This window comes from Lepidochelys olivacea, assembly GCF_965140295.1.
Source record: "Lepidochelys olivacea isolate rLepOli2 genome assembly, chromosome: 1".
Lineage (NCBI taxonomy): Eukaryota > Metazoa > Chordata > Testudines > Cheloniidae > Lepidochelys > Lepidochelys olivacea.
Window position 1 is genome coordinate 251,746,886 of NC_140411.1, and position 22,384 is coordinate 251,769,269.

General features: G+C 40.1%; 1 protein-coding gene across 1 annotated transcript; it reads left to right on the plus strand.

The window, feature by feature from the left end:
- Positions 1 to 362: 362 nt before the first annotated feature.
- SPIC (Spi-C transcription factor) lies at positions 363 to 17,634 on the plus strand (the record flags this gene model as incomplete). Its single annotated transcript, XM_084631133.1, has 6 exons — positions 363 to 374; positions 10,080 to 10,106; positions 10,753 to 10,846; positions 11,964 to 12,076; positions 14,059 to 14,167; positions 17,207 to 17,634. 6 exons carry the CDS (start codon positions 363 to 365, stop codon positions 17,632 to 17,634), a joined length of 783 nt encoding a protein of 260 aa, XP_084487259.1.
- Positions 17,635 to 22,384: the final 4,750 nt, after the last annotated feature.

Consider the following 22,384-nt stretch of genomic DNA (forward strand, 5'->3'; position numbering starts at 1 on the left):
GGCTCTGGGCTGGGGCCAGGGATGAGGGGTTTGGGGTGCAGGAAGGGGCTCCAGGTTTGAGGGGATCAGGGCTGGGGCGTGGGGTTGAGGCACAGGCTTACCTTGGGCAGCTCCTGGTCAGTGGCGCAGCGGGGGTGCTAAGGCAGGCTTCCTGCCTGTCCTGGCACCACGGACCAAGCTGCGCCCTGGAAGTGGCCAGCAGCAGATCTGGCTCCTACACGGAGGTGCACAAGCGGCTCTGCCAGTTCGTGACCAATGGGAGTGCGGAGCTGGTGCTCGGGGCGGGGGCAGCATGCAGAGCCCCATGGCCCCCCCGCCTAGGAGCCGGACCTGCCTGCTGGCTGCTTCTGGGACACAGCACGATGTCCGAACAGGTAAGGACTAGTCTGCCTTAACCAGGCAGCACTACCAATGGGGCTTTTAATGGCCTGGTCAGCGGTGCTGACCAAAGCCGCTGCGACCCAGTGCCTTACATTCTGAGACACAGTACTGGGTCGCGACCTGCAGTTTGAAAACCACTGGACTAAGGAATTAAGCAACTTGAGCAAGGATATCAGAATCTGTCCCTGTGTTGAAAACTCATTCAGAAAAGCTAGGAAGTCTTCATTTCAACTGGACTTCACTGGGAACAGCAGTCTGCCTGAATACTGTAAATTGCAGGATTAGAGCCATAGCGTTTATGGTGGTACTTTTTTACTTACTTAAGACTTAAATCTCTTTAACAGAGCCAGCTGGAAATTTCAGTTCACAGCAATACTTCTCCAAATTCTAGTCATCTCTCCTTTTTCCCTTGTCTGACTGGGCCTTAATTGACTGCAGGTGCTCCAATTGACCTGTAGTAACCTTTCCCTAGTCTACAGGGAACCAAGCCTTGATCAACATCGGGCTTATACTAAGCCATTTGGAAAATTTCTCCCTGTGGAACATTTCAGCTCTGTTTTGAAAGCTTAAAAACTAAAATTATTTTGATTTTTAGCCACCAAAAATTGGAAAGAAAATTGGCCAAAACCTAAATATTTTGGGGCGTTGGCTAAACATTTTTGATTTTCTGGTTTTGTGATGACAAATTTTCAAGTACACTTTTCATGTAAATTTTAAGTTAGTGAACAACCCAATTTTCCATTACATTTTTTTTCAATGGAAAATTTTTAACTAGCAGTAGCCCATAAGTACAGAATTCACTTTGTTCTATTTCCCTTTTGTTCTTCATATGGGTGAAATTCACCCATGTGCAGAGGGCCAGCCGCAACTCTCTGCACCACTTCAACCCTCTTCTGAGAGTTCAAGTCAAACATAAATTGTGCCTAGGCCTTATGCTAGTCTTCTGCACAAAGGTAAATTTCACCTCGTGTAGAGGTCAATCATGATCCCTTTAGGAATTGAGAAAATTTGTGTAGGGAGGTGTATTTTTAATTGAGATATTAATTAATTGATTTACTAATCCCATGTTGATTTGAAGAACTGGCACTTATTAAATCTATTTATTAATCCATGTAGTCAGCATTTTTTAAGAAAAAGAAAATGTGTAACTCAATTTTTTTTCTATACACTTGCCTTGATTAAAGCTGTTCCTTGTGCTGTTGCTGTGGTTTCTGTTTTTCCGGTTTGTGGGGACTTCCCAGTAGAAGACACTCCCTTGGGTTATATGGGGCCAAGGGAGAAGCCTCCCAAGAAGGCCCACTAGCACGGGCAACTAGACCAGTTTGTTCGACCTCAATGAGGGGAATTGGAGAGAAAGTCAATGTAGGTTCCCCCTCTAAGATCTTATCCTCTTCCTCACCTGCTAGATGTAGTTTAATGAGTTCTGTAGGAGAAGTAATTACAGATTAAGGGCTATATCTTGCAAGGATTTAGGCACATGCTTAACTTTATGCATGTGATTAGTTCTATTGATTTCAATAGGACTATTCATACGTGTAAAATTAAGCAAGTGGTTAAATCTTTGCAGGATTGGGCTCTAAAACCACAAACCATGAAAGCACTAAAGCATATGCATAACTTCAAACACATGAGTCAATTAAAGTTACGTACATCTTGGCAGGATACAAATAAACTGCATAACTTGATCAAAACAATGGATCAAAAAGTCGATGACATTTTACCTTAGATTTAGAAATTACAAGAATTTGTAAAGCAAACAGAGAAGGATTGCTAACTGTCTTTAAAGAGCAATATAAAAATGAAAACTAATGTGCAGATTTATAGGACCCTCTCCAGAACTATAATCCAAAATAACATTGCTATATATTGGAAGGTCTGGTCTAGAAAATAAATCTGGGGCCTCCATCTTTCATATACAAGGTTTAAATGAGGAGTCTGATGGAGCTAATCCTCTATGTACCTTATTAGAAGAGATTTCGATGTGAAATTTGAACCTTCTTTAACAATGGAAAATACTTTTCACTTTCCCTTATTTAAACAAAATGGTTTGTCTGACCTTTTAAAACAAATATTTGACCTATAAGTAATTGGGATAGAGTTCTGAGAAGGATTAAAACCAAAAATACCTTTTACCATGATCACAAAATTTTAATATTTTCTAGTATAGCCAAAGAAACACAAGCCAGGAAGTCAAGAAAGAATCTGCAAAAATGTATGCCAGTACAGCAATTTTTTCCCTTGCCCCATTGTAAGTAATGTTAGATCATAAATTATATGGGCCAGAACTTCAACTGGTGTAAAACAGCAGAGCTTCACTGGCTTCAATGAAGCTATTTACACCAGCTCAGAATCTGGTCCTATTTTTTTTTATTGATTACAATGAGGCTGGACATTTTTTAGGCTCCGTCTACACTCGAGACTTTACAGTGGAACAGCTGTTCTGGTGCAGCTGTGTCCCTGTAAGGTCTCCTGTGTAGCCGCACTATGACAACAGGAGAGAGCTCCTGGGTTTGCTAATTTAAAGTTCGAATAACAAACTGATTTGGTATTAAGTAATCATGCCCAGATCATTCCCTATTCTTCATATAGAGGAGGGTATGTGTATATCCCTCCTCTTGCATAGAGAGAAGGGATTTGACACCTTGTTCCAAAGTCCTCAGCCCCTTCTGGACCTGGAAAAGGGTGCAACAGGATCTATTCTACACAGTGGAAGCAGGTGGAGACTGGAAAGCTGGGAACAGGCCAGGAAGATTAAATGCATATCATCCCTCACCCGCCTAGAGGCAGGCATTGTATTGCCTTTACTGTGGAGCCCTGAGGGCAGCTACAACCAATGGGATTTCTGGTAGCAAAGCTTCAGTGGAGCTACATGGCCAGGAAACTGGCATAGTGGAGCCTGCTGAGGGCCAGAGCAGGGATAGAGACACAGGGCCTCTGTGTGAGTGGCCTCAGCCACTCAAAGGTCCCTGAAGAGCCACTAGGTTTGTGGGCATTCCACAGGGGGCAAACCACCACCCCATGACAGAACAATTTCCACAGTCAGGCCCCCTTTCCACTGGAGCTTCTAAGAGCTATCGTCATACAAAAAAAAATTAATAATATATTTAACGTATGTTAGAGGCAGCATTTGGAAAGATTGCGGGGAAGAACACTTTTTATACACTACCTGTATGAATTAAGTTTTACAGCCAAGCAAAGGCTACAGTGGCTTCAGAAACCTAAACAATGAATCTATTGTTGGAAGTATGTTTTTAAAATAAAGAGGAAATAGAAGACTAGAGGTTTATGGTGTCTCTATTTCTAATTGACATTCAAATTTTGAAGCAATATATCAGGCTCATAAGTCATTTGAGACACTAAGATTTGAATAGCATGTTCTCATTTTCAGACTCATTAGTGGAATCCACTCTTCCCATCTGATGCAAAAACCGTAACTGACACATTCAGTTCCTTTGTACACAAAATACACGAGGTGGTTGACATGTACTGCCAGGTTCAGCCATAGCAGAGATTTGTTGGGGAGGCTGATGGTAGCCAGATCTCCTCAGCCAGAGGTGGGGACAACAAGATCCCAACTCTAAAAAGAACAATACTTGTTTCTCCACAAAGACAGCTAGTTCTGCACATATCCCCTCAATTCACTCTGAGGAGAACTCCATCAACATTAGGAGACAAAGGGTACGTCTACAAAGAAACTCTGTGGTATCGAGTCTCAAAGCCAGGATCAACTGACTCAGGCTTGCAGGGCTCATGCTACAGGGTTAAACATAACAGTGTAGATGTTCCTGCTCAGGCTGGAGCCCAGGTTCTGAAACCCTGCGAGGGGGGTAGGTCTCAGAGCCCAACCAGAGTGGAAACATCTTCACTGCTATTTTTAACCATGTAGCGCAAGCCCCCCAAGCCTGAGTCAGTTGATCCAGGCTCTGAGACTTGCTGACATGGATTTTTTTGCAGTGTATAACCAGTGTGATAGTTTTACCATCAGAAACCAAGGGGAGAGAGAATTTGGCACAGAGTGAGGCACTGTGATCCAGTAGACAGGATCTAGAACTGGAAGTCAGGATAATTGAATGCTGTGCCCAGCTCTTCCTTGGGCAGTTAATTTTCTCTCTATATAACTCATTTACCTCATCTGTAAAATGGGAATAATGTTATTTACCCACCTTTGTAAACCATATTGAGATATAGTAATAAAAAGCACTAGGCAAGTGCTAAGCATTATTATTAATTGTTATTAGCAAACCTGAGGAGAGCTTTAAGGGCCTAATTTTCAAAAAATAGGCATCTAAGTTGTTTATACAATGGGTACGTGCCTGGGTGCAAACAGATAATTTCACACGCAAAATATGCCGCTTCAATTGCCACTCAGGACATTGTGCAGGCAATTCCCATCTTGTGCATGCAAGTACCTGTTTTCCATGTGCAACTATATATTTTGCACACCTAGTCACCTCTCAGTATTCACACAAGCATATTTTTCAAGTGCAACTTGAGCACTTATATTTGAAATAATGGCCTTAAATATTTACCTCCATAGAACAAGAGACTTTAGAAAACCTAAGGCTGTTCTAGTATCATTTTCTCAGTGATGCAAAAGAAAGAAGTCATCCTTCGAATTTACAATTTTCCCACCAGTCCTGTATTTTAGAAGTTTTTGTTTTCAAAGGGTCTTATCTTAGACTTGCAAAGATTGAAAGCACATTCAGTTATCTGATGTGCACTCCAGGCAAGTTCTATGTGAAGGCACATGTAAAATGGAGATATAGATATATTATAGGATAACAACAATTACCATATTCACATGAGCATTTATACCTAATACAATGACAGTTATAGAAGCACAGAAATGCTGGCTCTTTGTCAATAATCTGTTCATCCCAAAGCATCTTTACAGATATAGAGAGCACTACAGCATCGCCTTTCATTCCTGTCCATAGCTTGTTCCTCTATTAAGCCCAGCTTGGTCATGTCCTTGTGTGCAATGTCCTGCCACCTAGCCGGTGGCAACCTGAATGCAGACTTAGACACAAGTGCAGGCCATGATATTTCGGGCAATAATGCATCACCTATCTGTCAACAAGCACTTCTAGCTGATAAGAACACAGCAAGAACTTGGGGCATCAGTGCTGGAACTAGAGGTGCTGGGGGTTCTGCCGCACCCCCCCCCCCATTTGAAGTGGTTTCCATCATATCCAGGGTTTACAGTTTGATTCAATGGCTCTCAGCACCCCCACTATACAAATTGTTCCAGCACCCACGGGGCCAGATTCTGACGTCAGTTACACCAGTCTAATCTCATTAACTTAAACATTTTTTCTGAGTTTACTCTGCTATAACTGAGGTCAGAATCTGCTTGTAGTATTTTGGATTAATGCTATATAAACACGTACAAACATGGCAAATTTCTTCTCCATATTTTGGAGCCCATTCTTATTTTAAAAATCTGATACAATTGAAAAGATTTGTCACTATGTCTCTGTTGCAAGAAAGGGGTAAACTATAGAACTTTTTTAGTCTCACATTACAGAGCAAAACTGTAAGTGTAACTACTTCGTAAAGTTGAGCAGATGAACAGGAAACTAGTTGCTTAATCAGCTTTAGTCCCGCATCACACCCTGAGTTATGATTCACAATTTTACAAACATTTCTTGCAGTTCATTTTCCTTTGAAAATACATGTCAGATCAGAATCATTTGTAAAATGAAACTCTAGGTTTAAAACACCAACACTGAACTTTTACTGTACTGTATTTTTCTAGGAAAAAATGTCAGATATCCTGAAGGTTTAGGGCCTAGTTTTGCAAAATTGCCCTTGTATTTGGCAGCCACAGGTACTTTTGTCCGCAAATCAGTTATACTCACAGTTCAGAGTCATGTGTAGTATTACTAATTGACAGTCATTCTATTTATGTGAGCTTTATATTGAACTTGTTAAAGATGGTGCTTGGCTCATCTGTGTGAATACTATTTTACAGCACTGCATGGCATGCAATTGAGGTCATTTTGGAAAACATGCCAAAATAGATGGGGCTGCTTTTGAAAAGTTAGTTACCTAGATCCTGGTGAGAAGAGGAACTTTCCCCAAAATAAGGAGCTCTGGACTGTACAGAGCAAGAATTTTGATTTAGCTCTTTCTATATCTTAGAAGCTTCTTCCTAATTTATACATTGGGCCAGATCATCAGCTGGTGTAAATTGGCATAACTGCATTGAAAGCAATGTAACTATGATGATGTATACCAGCTGAGGATCTGGCCCATTGTTGGGGAAAGGTAGTTGGGCACAATTGTTAGATATGAATGTACTCTGAAATAAGAAAAATCAAGAATATATTAGAAGCCTGTATTAACTGTGGTTTATTGATTCTATAACAGCCTTCCAAAATTCTACTAGCAAAATCCTAGAAGGTCACCCTCTCAGGGAAGATTGATGGATGAGTAAAATGTGTTACCATGACTGCAGACACCAGGGCCTAGATCCACAAATGTATTTAGGCTCCTAACTTCCATTGAAATCCGTGGAAGTTAGGAGCCTAAATACCTTTGTGGATCTGGGCCCAGGCATGATTATATTTCACCTCACAAATGATTTAGGAGCATGTCAGCAGGTTGATTTGATAATCAAAGTTAAGAGGGATTCAGGGCAGATCCAGGATTTTTTTCTGGGTTATTATGACAGTTATTTGGTCTGAAATGTGGCAGAGGAGGGTATGGCATGGAGCCACAAAGCCTTCATGATAAGGCCAGGAGGCACATAAATTGGGAGATGTATAAATTCATGTGTGATCCAAAGGAACTCGTAATTACTCATTTGCACATATCTTTTTGGGCACCAGTTATTCAGGATGGATGGGGATAAACCCATCTGACTGGGGAGCAGATGTATTTTTGTCTGATAGTAGGGAAGGAATCTATAAATATTGGTGAATCTGGTGGACAGTGGGGGAGACAGCCAAGCTAATTGTTGGCATATTGCTGTGACAGGTGTCGAGTACAGGTACAAGTTACGGAAGGTTATCAGACAAAATAGATTGGATGAGGATTTAGAGAAAAGCCTCCCTTAAGGAAGCTGGGGAAAGGGGGTTCAGTTCTCTTAACATCTGGTACAACAGGGAGCCAACCCCCCCTCCTTTTCCAGACCCCTCAAACCTCATACAAGGGGATGGCAGCAAGGTCCCAGCAACGGGCTGGCTGGGACCAGGTTGGGAAGGGGGAGGTCTGAGAGCAGCCATCCCAAATTGGGGGAACCAATTAAGGAAATTATGACCAGTGCTGTATAATTTATTATCAGGTATTTTAAGTGAATAAGGTTGTGGGCTAATTAAACCACATCCATTGCCTCCTGTCTTTCTTCCAGTATGGCTGGGACACTATTCACTTCTCTCTCCACTCCAACACCCCACCCCAATCATCATGGCAAAAGGAAGGTAAGCAAATTTTGTATTTGGGCTGTAACATTTTCATGACAAGAAAAGGAGTACTTGTGGCACCTTAGAGACTAACCAATTTATTAGAGCATAAGCTTTTGTGAGCTACAGCCCACTTCATCAGATGCATATCGTGGAAACTGCAGCAGACTTTATATATACATACATATATAAAGCCTGCTGCAGTTTCCACGATATGCATCTGATGAAGTGGGCTGTAGCTCACGAAAGCTTATGCTCTAATAAATTGGTTAGTCTCTAAGGTGCCACAAGTACTCCTTTTCTTTTTGCGAATACAGACTAACACGACTGTTACTCTGAAATTTTCATGATAATTTTACAGGCTGTTCCACAGTCACACAGAATCAATTTTATTTGCTTATAATTTTGCATATTTTAAGCAATAGTTTAAACACTTTATTCCAGAATAAATTGCTACTATTTTGGAAAAAACATTATGCAGCACATAGTCATTCTATCTACTGACCTACACAAAATTATAAACTATGATGGCACTGTGCTGCACCTTTGCTCAAAAACAAAACAAAAACCCCTAGTTGAAGCACTTCCCCAAATTCAGCTATTTAATGGAACCTTTCTGCCAGCCTATTGCTGTAATAATTCAGTCCTTCATTATTTATAAACTGGTTCTTTGTGTTGTACGTGAAGTTTCTATCCTAGGTAAGTGTTCAGATTATTTTTCTCTCTTTCTCTGTTTTCAGCTCTGCAAATGGTACAGTCTTTCAGTGGTTACCAATATTTTACCTTGTTAGGCTATGTAAGCCATCAATTACTGTAGCTGTGTAATCAACTTTACCACTTACTAGTCTGGAGTTTTGGTGGGATAAAACAGCTCCATTTTAAGAAATGTATGTTAATTGAAATGCCAGGAATGCTGGTTTTAAATATGAACTCCGATGGATTTCAGCAATGCAGAATCAAGCCTTTAAATGAAATTCTAAAGCTCAGAATGCAACAAATACCTGGGCCAAAATCTGTCTTCAGTTACCTCTGAAATCAAAATCAATAGCTTTATACCAAAGAGCAACTTGGTCAGTCCTGTGTCTGTTACATTGAGGAGAAATCCTGATCTCACTGAAGTCAATGGCAAAACAACCATTGACGTTGTTGGGCTGGGATTTCACTCTTTTTGTTTAGACTTTCAGAACCACATGTATGGTAACAAACAATTTAGTCAGGAAGGGTTTAAAAGACATTTATAAAATTAGATAGTACCTTGATATATATTTTAAAATATACTGCTACTTGTTTACAGGAGTGTATTTAACATGTCAAATCTTTATGGTCAGTTAGGAACAAAGTATTTGTTTCTTGTTTATATTTAAATACCTCATCCAGATTCTCTTATCGAGCTTAATTCTACTTCCATTGAAGTCAGTGCCAAAACTTCCACTGTTTTCAATGGTGCAGGATCAAACCTTTAATGAGGTAAAATATAGCTTGATTAAATTTTTAAGATAATTTTAATATTACACTTAAAACTGAAAAAAATTACAGGGCATATTTCAGAGAGGTAGCAAAAACTAATTATATAAAACTGCATATATGTGCCAAAAGAAATGCTAAGGAACCATCTGTACATAATACTGCACATCACATATATTCTGTGTTCAGCTGATTAAAAATTAATCTATCACCACTGTTTATAAAACAACCTAATTTGCTTGAGGGACTGACAATTACTCTGGAGGGCTATGTATATGCATACATATTTATATGATAAATTATGGAGGGGGGGGAACTATTCTTGTTTTCAGTGACGTCTGAAAACCAGAAAGACTTAAATACCTGCAGTTGAGTCAGGGCAATAATCTTTGGGAAATTAAGCGGTTAAGGTAATCAAGATTTAATGCCAATAGCAATATATATTCACTTTAAAATTTCTCTAAAATGTTCATATATAGAGGTTCGATATGTGAGGTAATAATGTCAGAACTAATAGTTTTAATGAAAGTAACGTGGTGCTTCCATGAAATCTTAATATTGAGAAATTGTGTGGAATTTTTAATACAAAATCCAAGACAAATCTCTAAAATCAATGTTGTAACTAATTTAATATTAATTATATTAAAAATTTCAATCAAAGTGCACTTTCTAAATATAGATAGGTTTTTATCAATAATGATGTAAATTACATAAATATTTAACCACATTCTGTTCTGAGTTGCACTGTTAATAATCTGGAGTAATTCTACTGAAGTAATTTTAGTGATGTTGAAATACCTGAAAATAATATTGTTTCCTTTTAAACAGGATTGCAACTTTGGTATCGAAATAATGGTAAGTCAGCAGTCCCTTTATTCTTATTTTTCATTTAAGAACAGCTTCCAATTTACAAATAGAAAACACTTAGGAGTTTGCATAGTTTGCAAAATTATTGTTATCCCTACTTTGAATAAAATACCGAACTGCCATACAATGGCAAAAAGTGGTTTTGTAAAATTCCACAGTGTGGTTTCCTATATGCTTCTTTACAATATTGTAGACTGCAGTTCCTAACTTGTGTGTCACATGTTAAGCCACATCTATGTTATTGTTTCATAACTTTAGTTTTAATAAGTCATATTATATTACATATATAAATCTTCCTATTAAAGACTATAAAACAATCCAACAATTTTGTAAACTTTTGCTGCAAATTAAAGACACTGGAAACATTTGCACTCATGAGTAATTTTATACTCACATTAATAGTCCTATTGATCTCAAAGAAACTTCTCAAAGGACCAGAAACTAGTCATATGTATAAGGGTTACAGGATCAGGCTGTCAGTATCTGCAAAATGTATATTCTTCCAGGATGGTTTATTCTATGCAAAATCTATTCTGTTGTTCTATTTATTTGGGATTTTCCAAGTAACTGGAATTTGAAGGATCAAAGCTGTTCTTTGTTGATTTCAAGCAGAAAATACCTATTGTTCTTACAGAATTATTCTGACCAAGACATATTGGGTCAAGCCTTTGAAGATGCCTTGGAGGTGTTACAGCAACATTCTGATGGTGAGATTCAGTATTCACCAGGTAAAAAGAATTATTTTCCATTATACTTAATCATTTTTAATTTTTTACACACAAAAAATCTGAAACTGCTTTGTTTGGACAATAGTTTCTAGCTACGGGCTCCAACTTTCCAATTGGCCAGGGGGTGCTCACTGCTCAACCCCTGGCTCTGCCACAGGCCCGCCCCCACTCCACTCCACCCCTTCCCGCCCCCTCCTCTGAGCCTGCCAAGCCCTCGCTCCTCCCCCCTCCATCCCAGAGCCTCCTGCACACCATGAAACAGCTGATAGGGAGGTGCGGGGAAGGAGGGGGAGGCGCTAATCGACAGGGCTGCCGGTGGGCAGGAGGCCGGTGGGCAGGGGGAGCTAATGCGGGGCTGCTGACATATTACAGTGGCTATCTGGCAATGACATTGGTAAATTCTGGCTCCTTCTCAGGCTCAGGTTGGCCACCCCGCCTTATGCTATCTTTAAACATCCTGAGAAATTGAGTTATTTCAGTGTAAATTCTTTTTGGCATTGCAGGTGCTCACACCACAGGAATATTTTCCCTGTATTTCATTTAGATTCGTAACATTCTGTAGGTCCCTCATTATGAAGATTTTCAGATCACAGGATGGAACTGCCTAAAATCATGCTTACAGAATTCTATTTATTATTTCATTCCACTTGCTTGTACTGATGGACATCTGCATAGAAAGTGTACAAAGTATTCTTTTCCTTTCTAACAATTCTAATATTTGTTTTAGTTTTCTATGATGTTCCCTGCTTTCATCATTATATTTGGTGAGCATGGGCCTTTTCTTTATTATCCAAACTATTTTATATTGATCAATGAGCCTCTTTTCATGAATTCTGTTTTCCATCAAACTAAATAACCCGACAACCTAGTGACATTATTATTATTAATTATTATTATTATTATTATTAATGTTAGTATATGAGTACTATATGCTTGGTGCTGGATAAGCCACCCATATGAAGAGAGTCCCTGCTCTGGAGAATTTATAACCTAGAAGGCAGACAAAGAAGGACAAGGTAAAATGGTAGACCCGGAAGGAAGATTTAGGTGATTTAAAAAAAATTATTTCCTTTTCTTCCCTTTTATCACTCATTCTTTTTTCCAAATTTTCAAGTAGATTATAAAAATTGCCTGGCGCTAATCAACCACCATCCTCATCTCCGAGCAAGTCCAAACTACTCTGCAGCACCACCTACAGAGGAACCAGTATACAATTGGAGAAATGTAATAGTAAGTAAATCACATAGTGTAGCAAGCAGCCATAAGAATGAAAGCTGGCTGTTCATATTTCACATTCTGCCAAAAATCCAGCCTCAGAGGCGCCGATTCCATGGGTGCTCCAGCCCTGGAGCACCCACAGGAAAAAAATGGTGGGTGCTTAGCACCCATCGGCATCCCTCCTATTAATGCCTCTCCCTCCCCCCAGCTCCTCCAGTCTGTCGGAGGGCCCCACCAATCAGCACCTCCCCCTCCCTTCCAGCACCTACTGCCTGCCACGGATCAGATGTTTCGCGGTGTCAGGAGGCTCTGGGAGGGCGGGGGAGGAGTGAGGGCGCAGCACGCTTGGGGGAGGGGATGGAACTGGGCGGGAAGAGGCAAGGCAGGGGCGTGAAGAGGCAGGGAAGAGGCGAGGAGGGGGCGGAGTAGGGGTGGGAAGAAGCAGGGTGAGGATGGGGCATTGGGGGAAGGGGTGGAGTGAGGATGGGCCCTGGGCAGAGCTGGGGGAAACCCCCCTGGCAGATTAGAAACTCTGCGCCTGCCTGGTCAGGAGTAATTCAGATTAAGCTGCATGGGAAAATCTTTGCACGGTGTGTTTCACTTTAGCACCAAGATTAACTATTTGACACCATTGGCTAGAGGAGATCAAAGGGTACTGATGGAGATGTAATTCTTAGTCTTTTGCACAGTGGTTCATCGATTAATGTGAATCACTGGAGCTCTGCAAACTAACAGACAAAACTACCAGTAAGGTGGAGACAGGTCACCTTTATAGTATTTGGACAGCAGGCTGAGAAGAACAAACTCCAGTGTCCAGTCTCTCCCCATTTTAGGATGTTTTTAAATGATTCTTGTGACTGACTTATACTCTTGACTTGACTTGTAAGAAGGAAAGCAAGATTGCCAAGTACTGTGCATGTGGTTGCCTCACCACCAGCCTAATTTTAGAGTGGGGAAGGTGGCAGAGGGCAGGGTGGGGGCTCTTGGTACAACTCTACCCATTCTCCATTTTTTTAATGAGTGGTCTTCCAAGTACTGAGAGAAAACATCTCCCTTACTCCATGGTCTGCTTCTTAGCATGCTGCTAGGCCCTAGGCTGCATTGCCTTCCCCACAAAGTCCTCTCCACAGTGGGAAGCCCTGGTGAGAGTCACGTGTAGCTCATCCTCAAAGGGAACCTGTCCAACACTTTCAAACGATGAGCCTGGGAGCTTAAATTCATAACTTTGCTAGACACTAAGGGCATGGCTACACAAGAGAGTTTACAGCAGCGCAGCTGCATCAGTGCAGTAAGAGGTAATTAAATCTCTCTAATGTAGCCACTCTAAGCTCTCCTGTTGGCTTAACTACTCCAGCCCGCGGGACTTAGCGCTGCCCACACCAATTCCTATGTTGGTGTAATTTATGAGGTGCAGTGGGGGGTGGGAGTGATTTATTCATCCCCCTGAGTGACGTAAGTTACACCGATATAACCTGTAGTGTAGACATAGCCTAAAAATCATGGACTGAACAGAGACACTGGATTTATGGCTTATTACAACAATCTGTAACCCACTAACTACCCTTTTTGTCCTATGACTGCAGAGGGTGTTAACAGATCACTCTAGCTTCAATGTCCCTTAGAATATGTGCTAACTACTTTTGCTATAAAAATATGTTATTTAGACATGATGCTAGGAATATCTTTCCTGGACTTGAAAAAGAGCTCTGTGTGGTTTGAAAGCTTGTCTCTCTCACCAACAGAAGTTGGTCCAATAAAATATATTACCTCACTTACCTTGTTTCCCCATGGGATGGTAATCAACCCCTAGTTTGACAGTTCTCTTTATTAACACTATGTACTACACACAGTAGTGGTGGGCGGAAATCTCCTGTGTGTCATGTGATGAATGGTAGGATTCCTTAGGCTATCCAGTGAGCCAGTTCTTTTCAAGTTTTCTTTTTCTCACATGGTGTTTTCTGGTAGTAACGCTTTGTTGTCTTAATTTCTTGAAGAATAGTGCAACAGATTTATATTCTGAAGGAACTGTTTACCACAGTCTGTCGAATATTCCAGAAAACCAAGTGATGCATACTACTGCTAGCCAGCAAAAAGGAGGGAAAGGTGTGTAGAAAGAACTCTGCTATCTGTGAACATTGTGTTATATCCAAATCCTTCTTTTAGAAGTGGTGAATCATGCTTCTTTTATTATTTCCTCAGTTCTTTCCTATACGATTATCAGGAGAAATGTAATTAATCTTTTGATGTAATATTTACTGGAATACAACTCCCAGAGGGCTTAATTCTGATCTGAGGTCTGCAGACAGATAGCAAAAAGACTGGAATAATCTAGCCATCTGAGTGATTTATAGAATGCTCTACATCAAAATGTTACTCCACCAGAATATTGTCATTTTCCAAGAATAGATACATCTTTTGATGTCTCAGTCTCTGATAATATCCCCTCCTTACCTGAAAAAAGGTAAATCATCTGTGGTGAAGACCAGTGCAAAGAAATCATTTAGCTCTCTGCAAATGTCCACTTATCTGCTTTCTTTGCTTCTTTTATTCCCTGTGGTCCAGCAGACTCATCAATTCCCTGGTAAGCTTTTGATATACCTAAATAAAATTTTAATTTATTTTGTGTCTTTGTCTCTTTGCTCTTCAAATTCCCTTTTAGCTTTCCTAAATTCCATTGTGAATTTTACCTACCATAGTTTATGCTTCTATTCTATTCTATTGACTTTACTAGAGTTGGATTTCCATTTTCTGAAGGACATCTGGTTTGGCTCGAATTACCTCATGCATCTTGCAATTTAACCACTCTGTTTTACTTGCCTTTCTGCTTGTTTTTGTTTCGGGGTAAGCATGCCTTCTGTGACTCTGTTATGGTAGACTTAAGCAGCCTTCATGCTGAGATGAAATGCTCATTTTTTGACTTGAGGGTCTTCTTGAGTAGTTTCCCTTTTCTGTTGTGTTTGAAATCTCCCTTTCTAATATTTAGTCTCAGAGTGCTAGCTTTTGTTATACTCCCTTGCTGACTGATGTTAAACTTGATTATACGTTGGTCACTATGACTAGGGGTTCAACTATAGTTACTTCTTGAATAAACTCTTTGGGACTAAGTCAATAATAGCCTCTCCCCTCCTGCGTGCACTAGAGCTCACTATTCCAAGAAGCAAACATTAAAAATATGAAAATATTGCCTCTCTAAAACTTATCCTAATGCAATACTTGACCATTTTACATGTTGTTAGTTGAAGATACATTTAGTTATTATTCTTTTATTAGACTTAGTTGCCTGTTTGATCTCTTTCAACCCTGTGAACTCAATGGCCTTCTGCTGTTCAAGAGTCCAGAACTATACACCCTACTAGTATATTTGTATTCTTCTGACTTGGGATTTGTAGCCATACAGATTTTCCACTCCGAACTTTTAACTTTATTATATGGAATCTGTTAATTATAGTGCTACTGCTACAACTTCCTGTATAATTTCTAGCCGGGGCCCCTTGACTTTTGTCATTCTACCAAGTTTCAGAAATGCCTATTATGTCCCGGGCCCTCTTCCATTGCCAGGCATTCTAGTTCACTTATTTTTGCTTTTAAACTTTTCATCATAGTAGCAGAGTATTTATTTCTCACTGTGGCCTGATTTTAGGGAGGTTAATAATATTGTTTAGATAATATGGGTCCTATAGGCTACATAGCTGTATGCCTATTTTTATTTAACTCCTTAGTCTGACATCCTGTTACTTTTCTGGAAAGTACCTCTGAGCTCAAGTGGTTCCTCCTCCAGTTCAGCTGTCCTATTCTTTTTTACCAGATGCAGGGTTACTGTCATCCCTAGCAGATGTCTTGGTCTGGAATAAGTGCTTCTGGGCAATTGTCAGCTTCCCCCCTCCTAGTTTAAAACAATCCCCCTAAATCATATTAGCTTTAGGTGCCAGCAGTCTGCTTCCACTTTGGTTAAAGTGGAACTTCTGCAAGGACTCTCCCTTCCCCAGATTGTTCCCCTGCGTTCAATAAAATTAAGGCCAGATCTACATTACCACTTTAGTCGATATGTCGCTCAGGGGTGTGAAAAAGACACCACCACCCCCGAGCGACTCAAGTGACAGCAACCTAAGTGCTGTCCACGCTGGTGCTATGTTGGCTGTAGACACTCTCCCAACAACATAGCTCCTGCCTCTGAAGGAGAGCACTCCCCCGTCAGCAGAGAGCATCTTCACCAGACGCGCTACAGCTGAATCAACGTAGCGCTTTTATTGTAGACCTGCCCTAAGTCCCACTTCTTTACACTGGCTTCTCATCCCCTGTCTAGCTGACTCTGAGCATGGAACTAGAAACACTTCAGAGAAAAGCAACTTTAAAGCCCTGGATTTATGCCTGTTTCCTAGTAATCTACCGTAAGTCTCCAGAACTAGAGGTGGCTGGAGGATGACAATTCTGTTTCATGACAACTTTTGAGGCATTAAAATTTGTTTTAGTTCCACCTTGGAATGAAAACAAAAGCTTTCAAACATTTTTGTGAAATGGAATTGTGTCAAATGCCCGTTTTGTGATCAAAAAGGTCAGGGTTTTGAATCAGATCTTTCTCTCGAATTGACCAGCAAGTCCACCCTGGACCTCAGAAACTTTCCCAGTTGGTCAGAATCGATTTGTTGAATCCAAATTGTTTTGGCTTTGACAAAACACCATATTTCAACAACAACAACAACCCCTTTTGCCTAATATTCTGACCGGTTCCATTCAGAACCTCTTTCCTGCATTGCTCCATGGCATTGGTTCCAATATTACCTTGACTATGGGCTCCCCCAAGCATTCATTAGAAGACTGTCTAAATATCTTGTTAGATTTGCCACTTTTGAGGCCAGCTACCAAAGTGCCAAATGTTTCTTATAGTCACCATATACCCCACTATCAATCTAGTAATGATCAAATCCCTATTGCCACAGTCTGTCTATATCTCACAACCATAGCCCCATTAAATCTGTTGCTGGTCTTCTACTGCTCCAGTTATACTGGCCTTTTAATATGTGACTGGGTACTACCTTGACCTAGACTTTACCTTTAAGTCTCCTTCCAGGGAAAGGGCAGCTGCCCACCTTTCAAAATGGATCTGAGTTATGCTCTGACCATTTGCATTTTATTTTTTGATAGGGAGAAAAAAGCTTCGCCTGTTTGAATATCTTCATGAGTCTCTGTGTGACCCAGATATGGCAAACTGCATCCAGTGGGTGGATAAACCCCATGGTGTCTTCCAGTTTGTTTCCAAAAATAAGGAGAAACTTGCAGAGCTGTGGGGGGAAAGAAAGGGAAACCGCAAGGTCATGACATACCAGAAAATGGCCAGAGCATTGAGGAACTATGGAAGAACAGGGGAAATCATTAAAATCCGAAGGAAGCTGACATATCAGTTCAGTGCAGCTGTTTTACAAAGACTCTCCCCATGTTACTTCCTGGGAAAAGAAACAGTTTATTGTCAGTATCTTCAGTACAATCAAGAATACCAGTGTTCCGATGACTGGATCACTTATAATAATTACATGTATAACAATGACCCTGAGCTGCAGCATGCTAACAGCTAGACATGTATCACATTAATTTGTCTTTTTAATAGTTAGAAATATCTTAAAGCTCACAACTCTTCTCTCAATATATATTTTTCTTTTCAAATGTAATACACACACACATACACACACACACACCCCAAGGGTGTGATTATCAGAAAAGAGAGGTTCAGTGCTGGCCTAATTTTGTGCCCATTGTGGTGAATGAGAAACTTTCATTGACCGTACAAGCAGCAATTGTTAGGTCAGATTCTGATCTCCATTATATCAATTACAGGAGTTACTTCAGATTCACACCTCTGTAACCAAGATCAGAATCTGGCCTGTTGCTTGTTTGACATCACAGGCCATATCCTGGCATTGATCCTCGTGTGACTCTCATTGACTTCACTGGTATGTCTGTGCATGGAAAAATGGAAGGGTTTGTCTCTGAGTTTTCAAATCACAGAGCTCATATGTACCTATACTCCACTACTCAGACTTGCTTTCAGATGGATGTACATGAAATACAAGTTGGAGGGTGTTCAACCGCCTGCCGCTAGAGCTAGTTTTATTAACCAATACTTCTCATTAGTGATATTTTATAAGTAAATATCATACTGGATTTGTACGCCCACATGACATGGAAGCTGGGACCTGTGAATGCTAGTGAAGGTACTAATCCTTAAGCATTTAAATTAACTCCTTGATATACAGAGTCAGGATTTTCAGGTACCCATTTCATTGCTGGCAGTGACACTCACTGGGAGAGCTACCATCCCAGGAAGGGGTTCATCAGGGATTAAACTTTTTAAAATTTATTTACAGTTCTTTTCCTCATAAGTCTAGAAGCTGCATTTTTAAAGGGGCAGCAATTTCATATTCAGTTGTAAATAACAAATGTATTTTTTACGTTCTCTTAAGTAGTTATAATTTACATGTTTAAAATACTACTCTCTGTCTCCACTCAGCAGCCTCACGCTTTATTAGTGTAGAGGAAATTAAATTTAGATACAGAATACGTGCACTCAGTACAAAGTTAATGCAAGTCGCATTGCTTTATCATTTACACCTGTTCACTGACCAACTTACACCATCATTTATGTCACTGCAGGTTTTGTCCCAGACAGATCCATGGGATCTGTACCCAGTCCCACAAGGCCTTGATTTGCCCCTGGTAACTATAAACACAAATATGTATGGAGAAAAAACTGGTTTGTAAAGGGCATTAACAATGTTGACCTGACCTGTCTGACATTAACATGAAATCATGAGGAAGTAGCTCCAGGCTAGAATAATCTAGATGGCCATGAAAAGAACAGGCTTGATTCTGATCTCACACTGATTTTTACCCCAGAGTAAATCAATTGACTTTGATAGTTAATCCTGATTTACACCAATGTAGGTAAGATCAAAATCAGGCCCTATATATTGTTTAGTAATATTGGGGGTGGTAAGGCTATCACTTTTGATAGTGGCTCCAATACTACATTCCCTAGCAAGCAAAACTCTAACTGAAGTTAATTTTTAATGATAGAAAGGTTGTATTACAAGAAACTTGAGTGAAGCCATAACATTATACCAATAATGGGTCCAATTATTGAAGTCAGTGGGAGTTTGCCTGGCTAAGGGGTGCAGGATTCAGTTTATCAGTGTTTTGTTTTTGTTGACATTTCTTGTAACATACAGACTTTAATATAATAGAAAAGACAGCAGACTGTCTCTGGTACTACACATTTGGGTCCAATCCTACCATACCAGGAACATTACCCGAGGTTAGAGTGTGAGATGAAGCTCTTTAATTTGTCATTCCTTCTCTGTGTAAATAAACATGCAAGTACAAAATGTAACTAACTTGAACTTTCTGAATGTGTGCAAACTATTTAGGAAGCTGAGTGAGTTTAGTTATTATGTCTATGTCTCCCCTTCCACGCTTTTTTTTTTATATTCGCTTGAATCTTACAACAGCATGTATCATATTAAATGTCTACTTTGTCTAACATGATTAGTTCAGTCATTGTATGTTCAGATTTGCCTCTTTTGACCTCAGCTGTTTGCCAAGAAAATAAATACTTATTGAGATTGATACAATTATTTTTTTAAAATTTTGATATAAACATTAGGCTTTGGCATGTTGGTTTGATAATCTTCTGAACAAAGCATGGAGAGTTAACAGCAGTGGTGAACATAAGAACAGCCATACTGGGCCAGACCCATGGGCCATCTAGCCCAGTATCCTGTCTTCCAACAGTGACCAGTGCCCCCATGCTTCAAAGGGAAAGAACAGAACAGGGTAATTGATGAGTAACCAATCCCCTGTCATTCAGTCCCAGCTTCTGGCAAACAGAGATTTGGGGACACCCAGAGCATGGGGTTGTGTCCCTGACCATGTGGGCTAATAGCCATTGATGGACCTATCGTCAATGAACTTATGAAATTCTTCTGTGAACCCACTTATACTTTTGACCTTCACAACATCCTGTGGCAATGAGTTGACTGTGCATTGTATGTAGGAGTACTTCCTTATGTTTGTTATAAACCTGCTGCCTATTAATTTCATTGGGTGACCTCTGGTTCTTGTGTTATGTGAAGGGAGTAAATAACACTTCCTTATGCCCTTTTTCCACGCCATTCATGATTTTATAGACCTCAGTCATATTCCACCCTTCCCTCCCTAATCACCTCTTTTCTAAAATGAACAGTCCCCATCTTTTTAATCTTGTCTCATATGGAAACTGTTCCATATCCCTAATCATTTTTGTTGCCCTTCTCTGTATCTTTTCCAATTCTAATATATCTTTTTTGAGATGGGGCACCCAGAACTGCACACACTATTCAAAGCGTGGGCATCCAATAGATTTGTAGAGAGGTACTATGGTATTTTCTATCCCTTTCCTAATGGTTCCTAACATTCTGTTGGCTTTTTTGACTGCTGCTGCACACTGAGCAGATGTTATCAGAGAACTATCCATGATGATTCCAGGATCTCTTTCTTGAATGGTAACAGCTAAATTAGACCCCATCATTTTGTATGCATAGTTGGGATTATGTTTTCTAACGTGCATTACTTTGCATTTATCAACCTCTGAATTTCATCTGCCATTTTCTTGCCCAGTAACCCAGTTTAGTGAGATCCCTTTGTAACTCTTTGCAGCCAGCTTTGGACTTAACTATCTTGTGTCATTTTGTACCATCTGAAAACTTTGCCACTTCACTGTTTACCCCTTTTTCGAGAACATTTATGAATATGTTGAAAGCACTGATCCCAGTACAGATCCTTGAGGGACCTTTCTCCACTGTGAAAACTGACTATTTATTCATACCCTTTGTTTCCTAGCTTTTAATCAGTTACTGATCCATGAGAGGACCTTCCCTCTTACCCCATGACTGCTTACTTTGCTTAAGACCCTTTGGTGATGGACCTTGTCATAGGCTTTCTGAAAGTCCAAGTACACTATAGCCATTGGATTTCCCTTGCCCACAAGCTTGTTGACACCCTCAAAGAATTATAATAGATTGGTGAGGCATGATTTCCCTTTACAAAAGCCATGTTGGCTCTTCTCCAACATATCATATTCACCCATGTGTCTGATAATTCTATTCTTTACTATAGTTTCAACCAATTTGCCTGTTATAATCATATCCTCATTTAATACCAAGCGCTCAAGTTCCCCCACCTTATTATTTAGACTTCTAGCATTTGTATATAAACACCTATAAAATCTGTCAATATTTAGTTGTCTGCCTTCATGTGATGTAATTGACAGGGACTCTTTTTCATTTGATTGTTTCTCTTCAGTTCCTACCTGTACTTTATCAACTTGTATTCTCCTCTTTACTAAGATATAGAGTATCCTCTTTAATAAATCCTTCCCAAAGGGGTGTCTCTGTCCAAACCATGTGCTCCTCTGCACCTGTCAGCTTTCCCACAGCCCTTAGTTTAAAAACTCCTCCTTTCTAATTTAATATGCCAGCAGCCTGGTTCTGTTTTGGTTTAGGTGGAGCCTATCCTTCCTGTATAGGCTCCTACTTTTCCAAAAGGTTCCCCAGTTCCTAATAAACCTAAATCCTTCCTCCAAATACCATCATCTCATCCATGCATTGTGACCCTGCAGTTCTGCCTGTCTAACTGGCCCTAGTCTAATTGGTGAGAGTATATATCTGTAGATGGAGAGAAATGGGGATGAAGGAGAATTGTAGGGAACTGCTAGAAAAGCACTTTATGAGGGGTAGAAGAATTGGAGGGAATTCAGACCGAGAAGAAATGAGGGTGTAAAGAGAATTTGTAGAGGCAAAGGGGGAAGAGCACATGCTCTTAAGAAGAATTAGTGGGGACTGGGGAGGGAGGTCAGGAGAACTAGAAAGAAGGGCAAACAATTAGAAAGTTAAGATCTCATTTTTTTCAGTGGGAGAATATGGGTGGGTGGGGAACGGGGGATATTCATGACTGGATCAGGCAATGGAGTGAGGCCAGGGTATATTGTGTGTGAATTTAAAAGGATGACTGGATTACAACTACAAATGTACTTACATGGATCAATTAACATTGATAAAGAGGAATAAGAGGTCACTTTAAAAGCTGTTAACACTTCCAAAACAACTAGAGGGAGCTGGATAGATTTTAGGAACAGATACTTTTACTATATTTATGTAGCTACATATTTAGTGTCCCTAAATATGTATGATGACCCTAGGTTGTACATGTATGCTGAAAAGGTTTCTGACTATAGATGTCTTTTACTTTAGCAGAAAAGAAGCATAAAAAGATCCAATGGCTGGAAGATGAAGC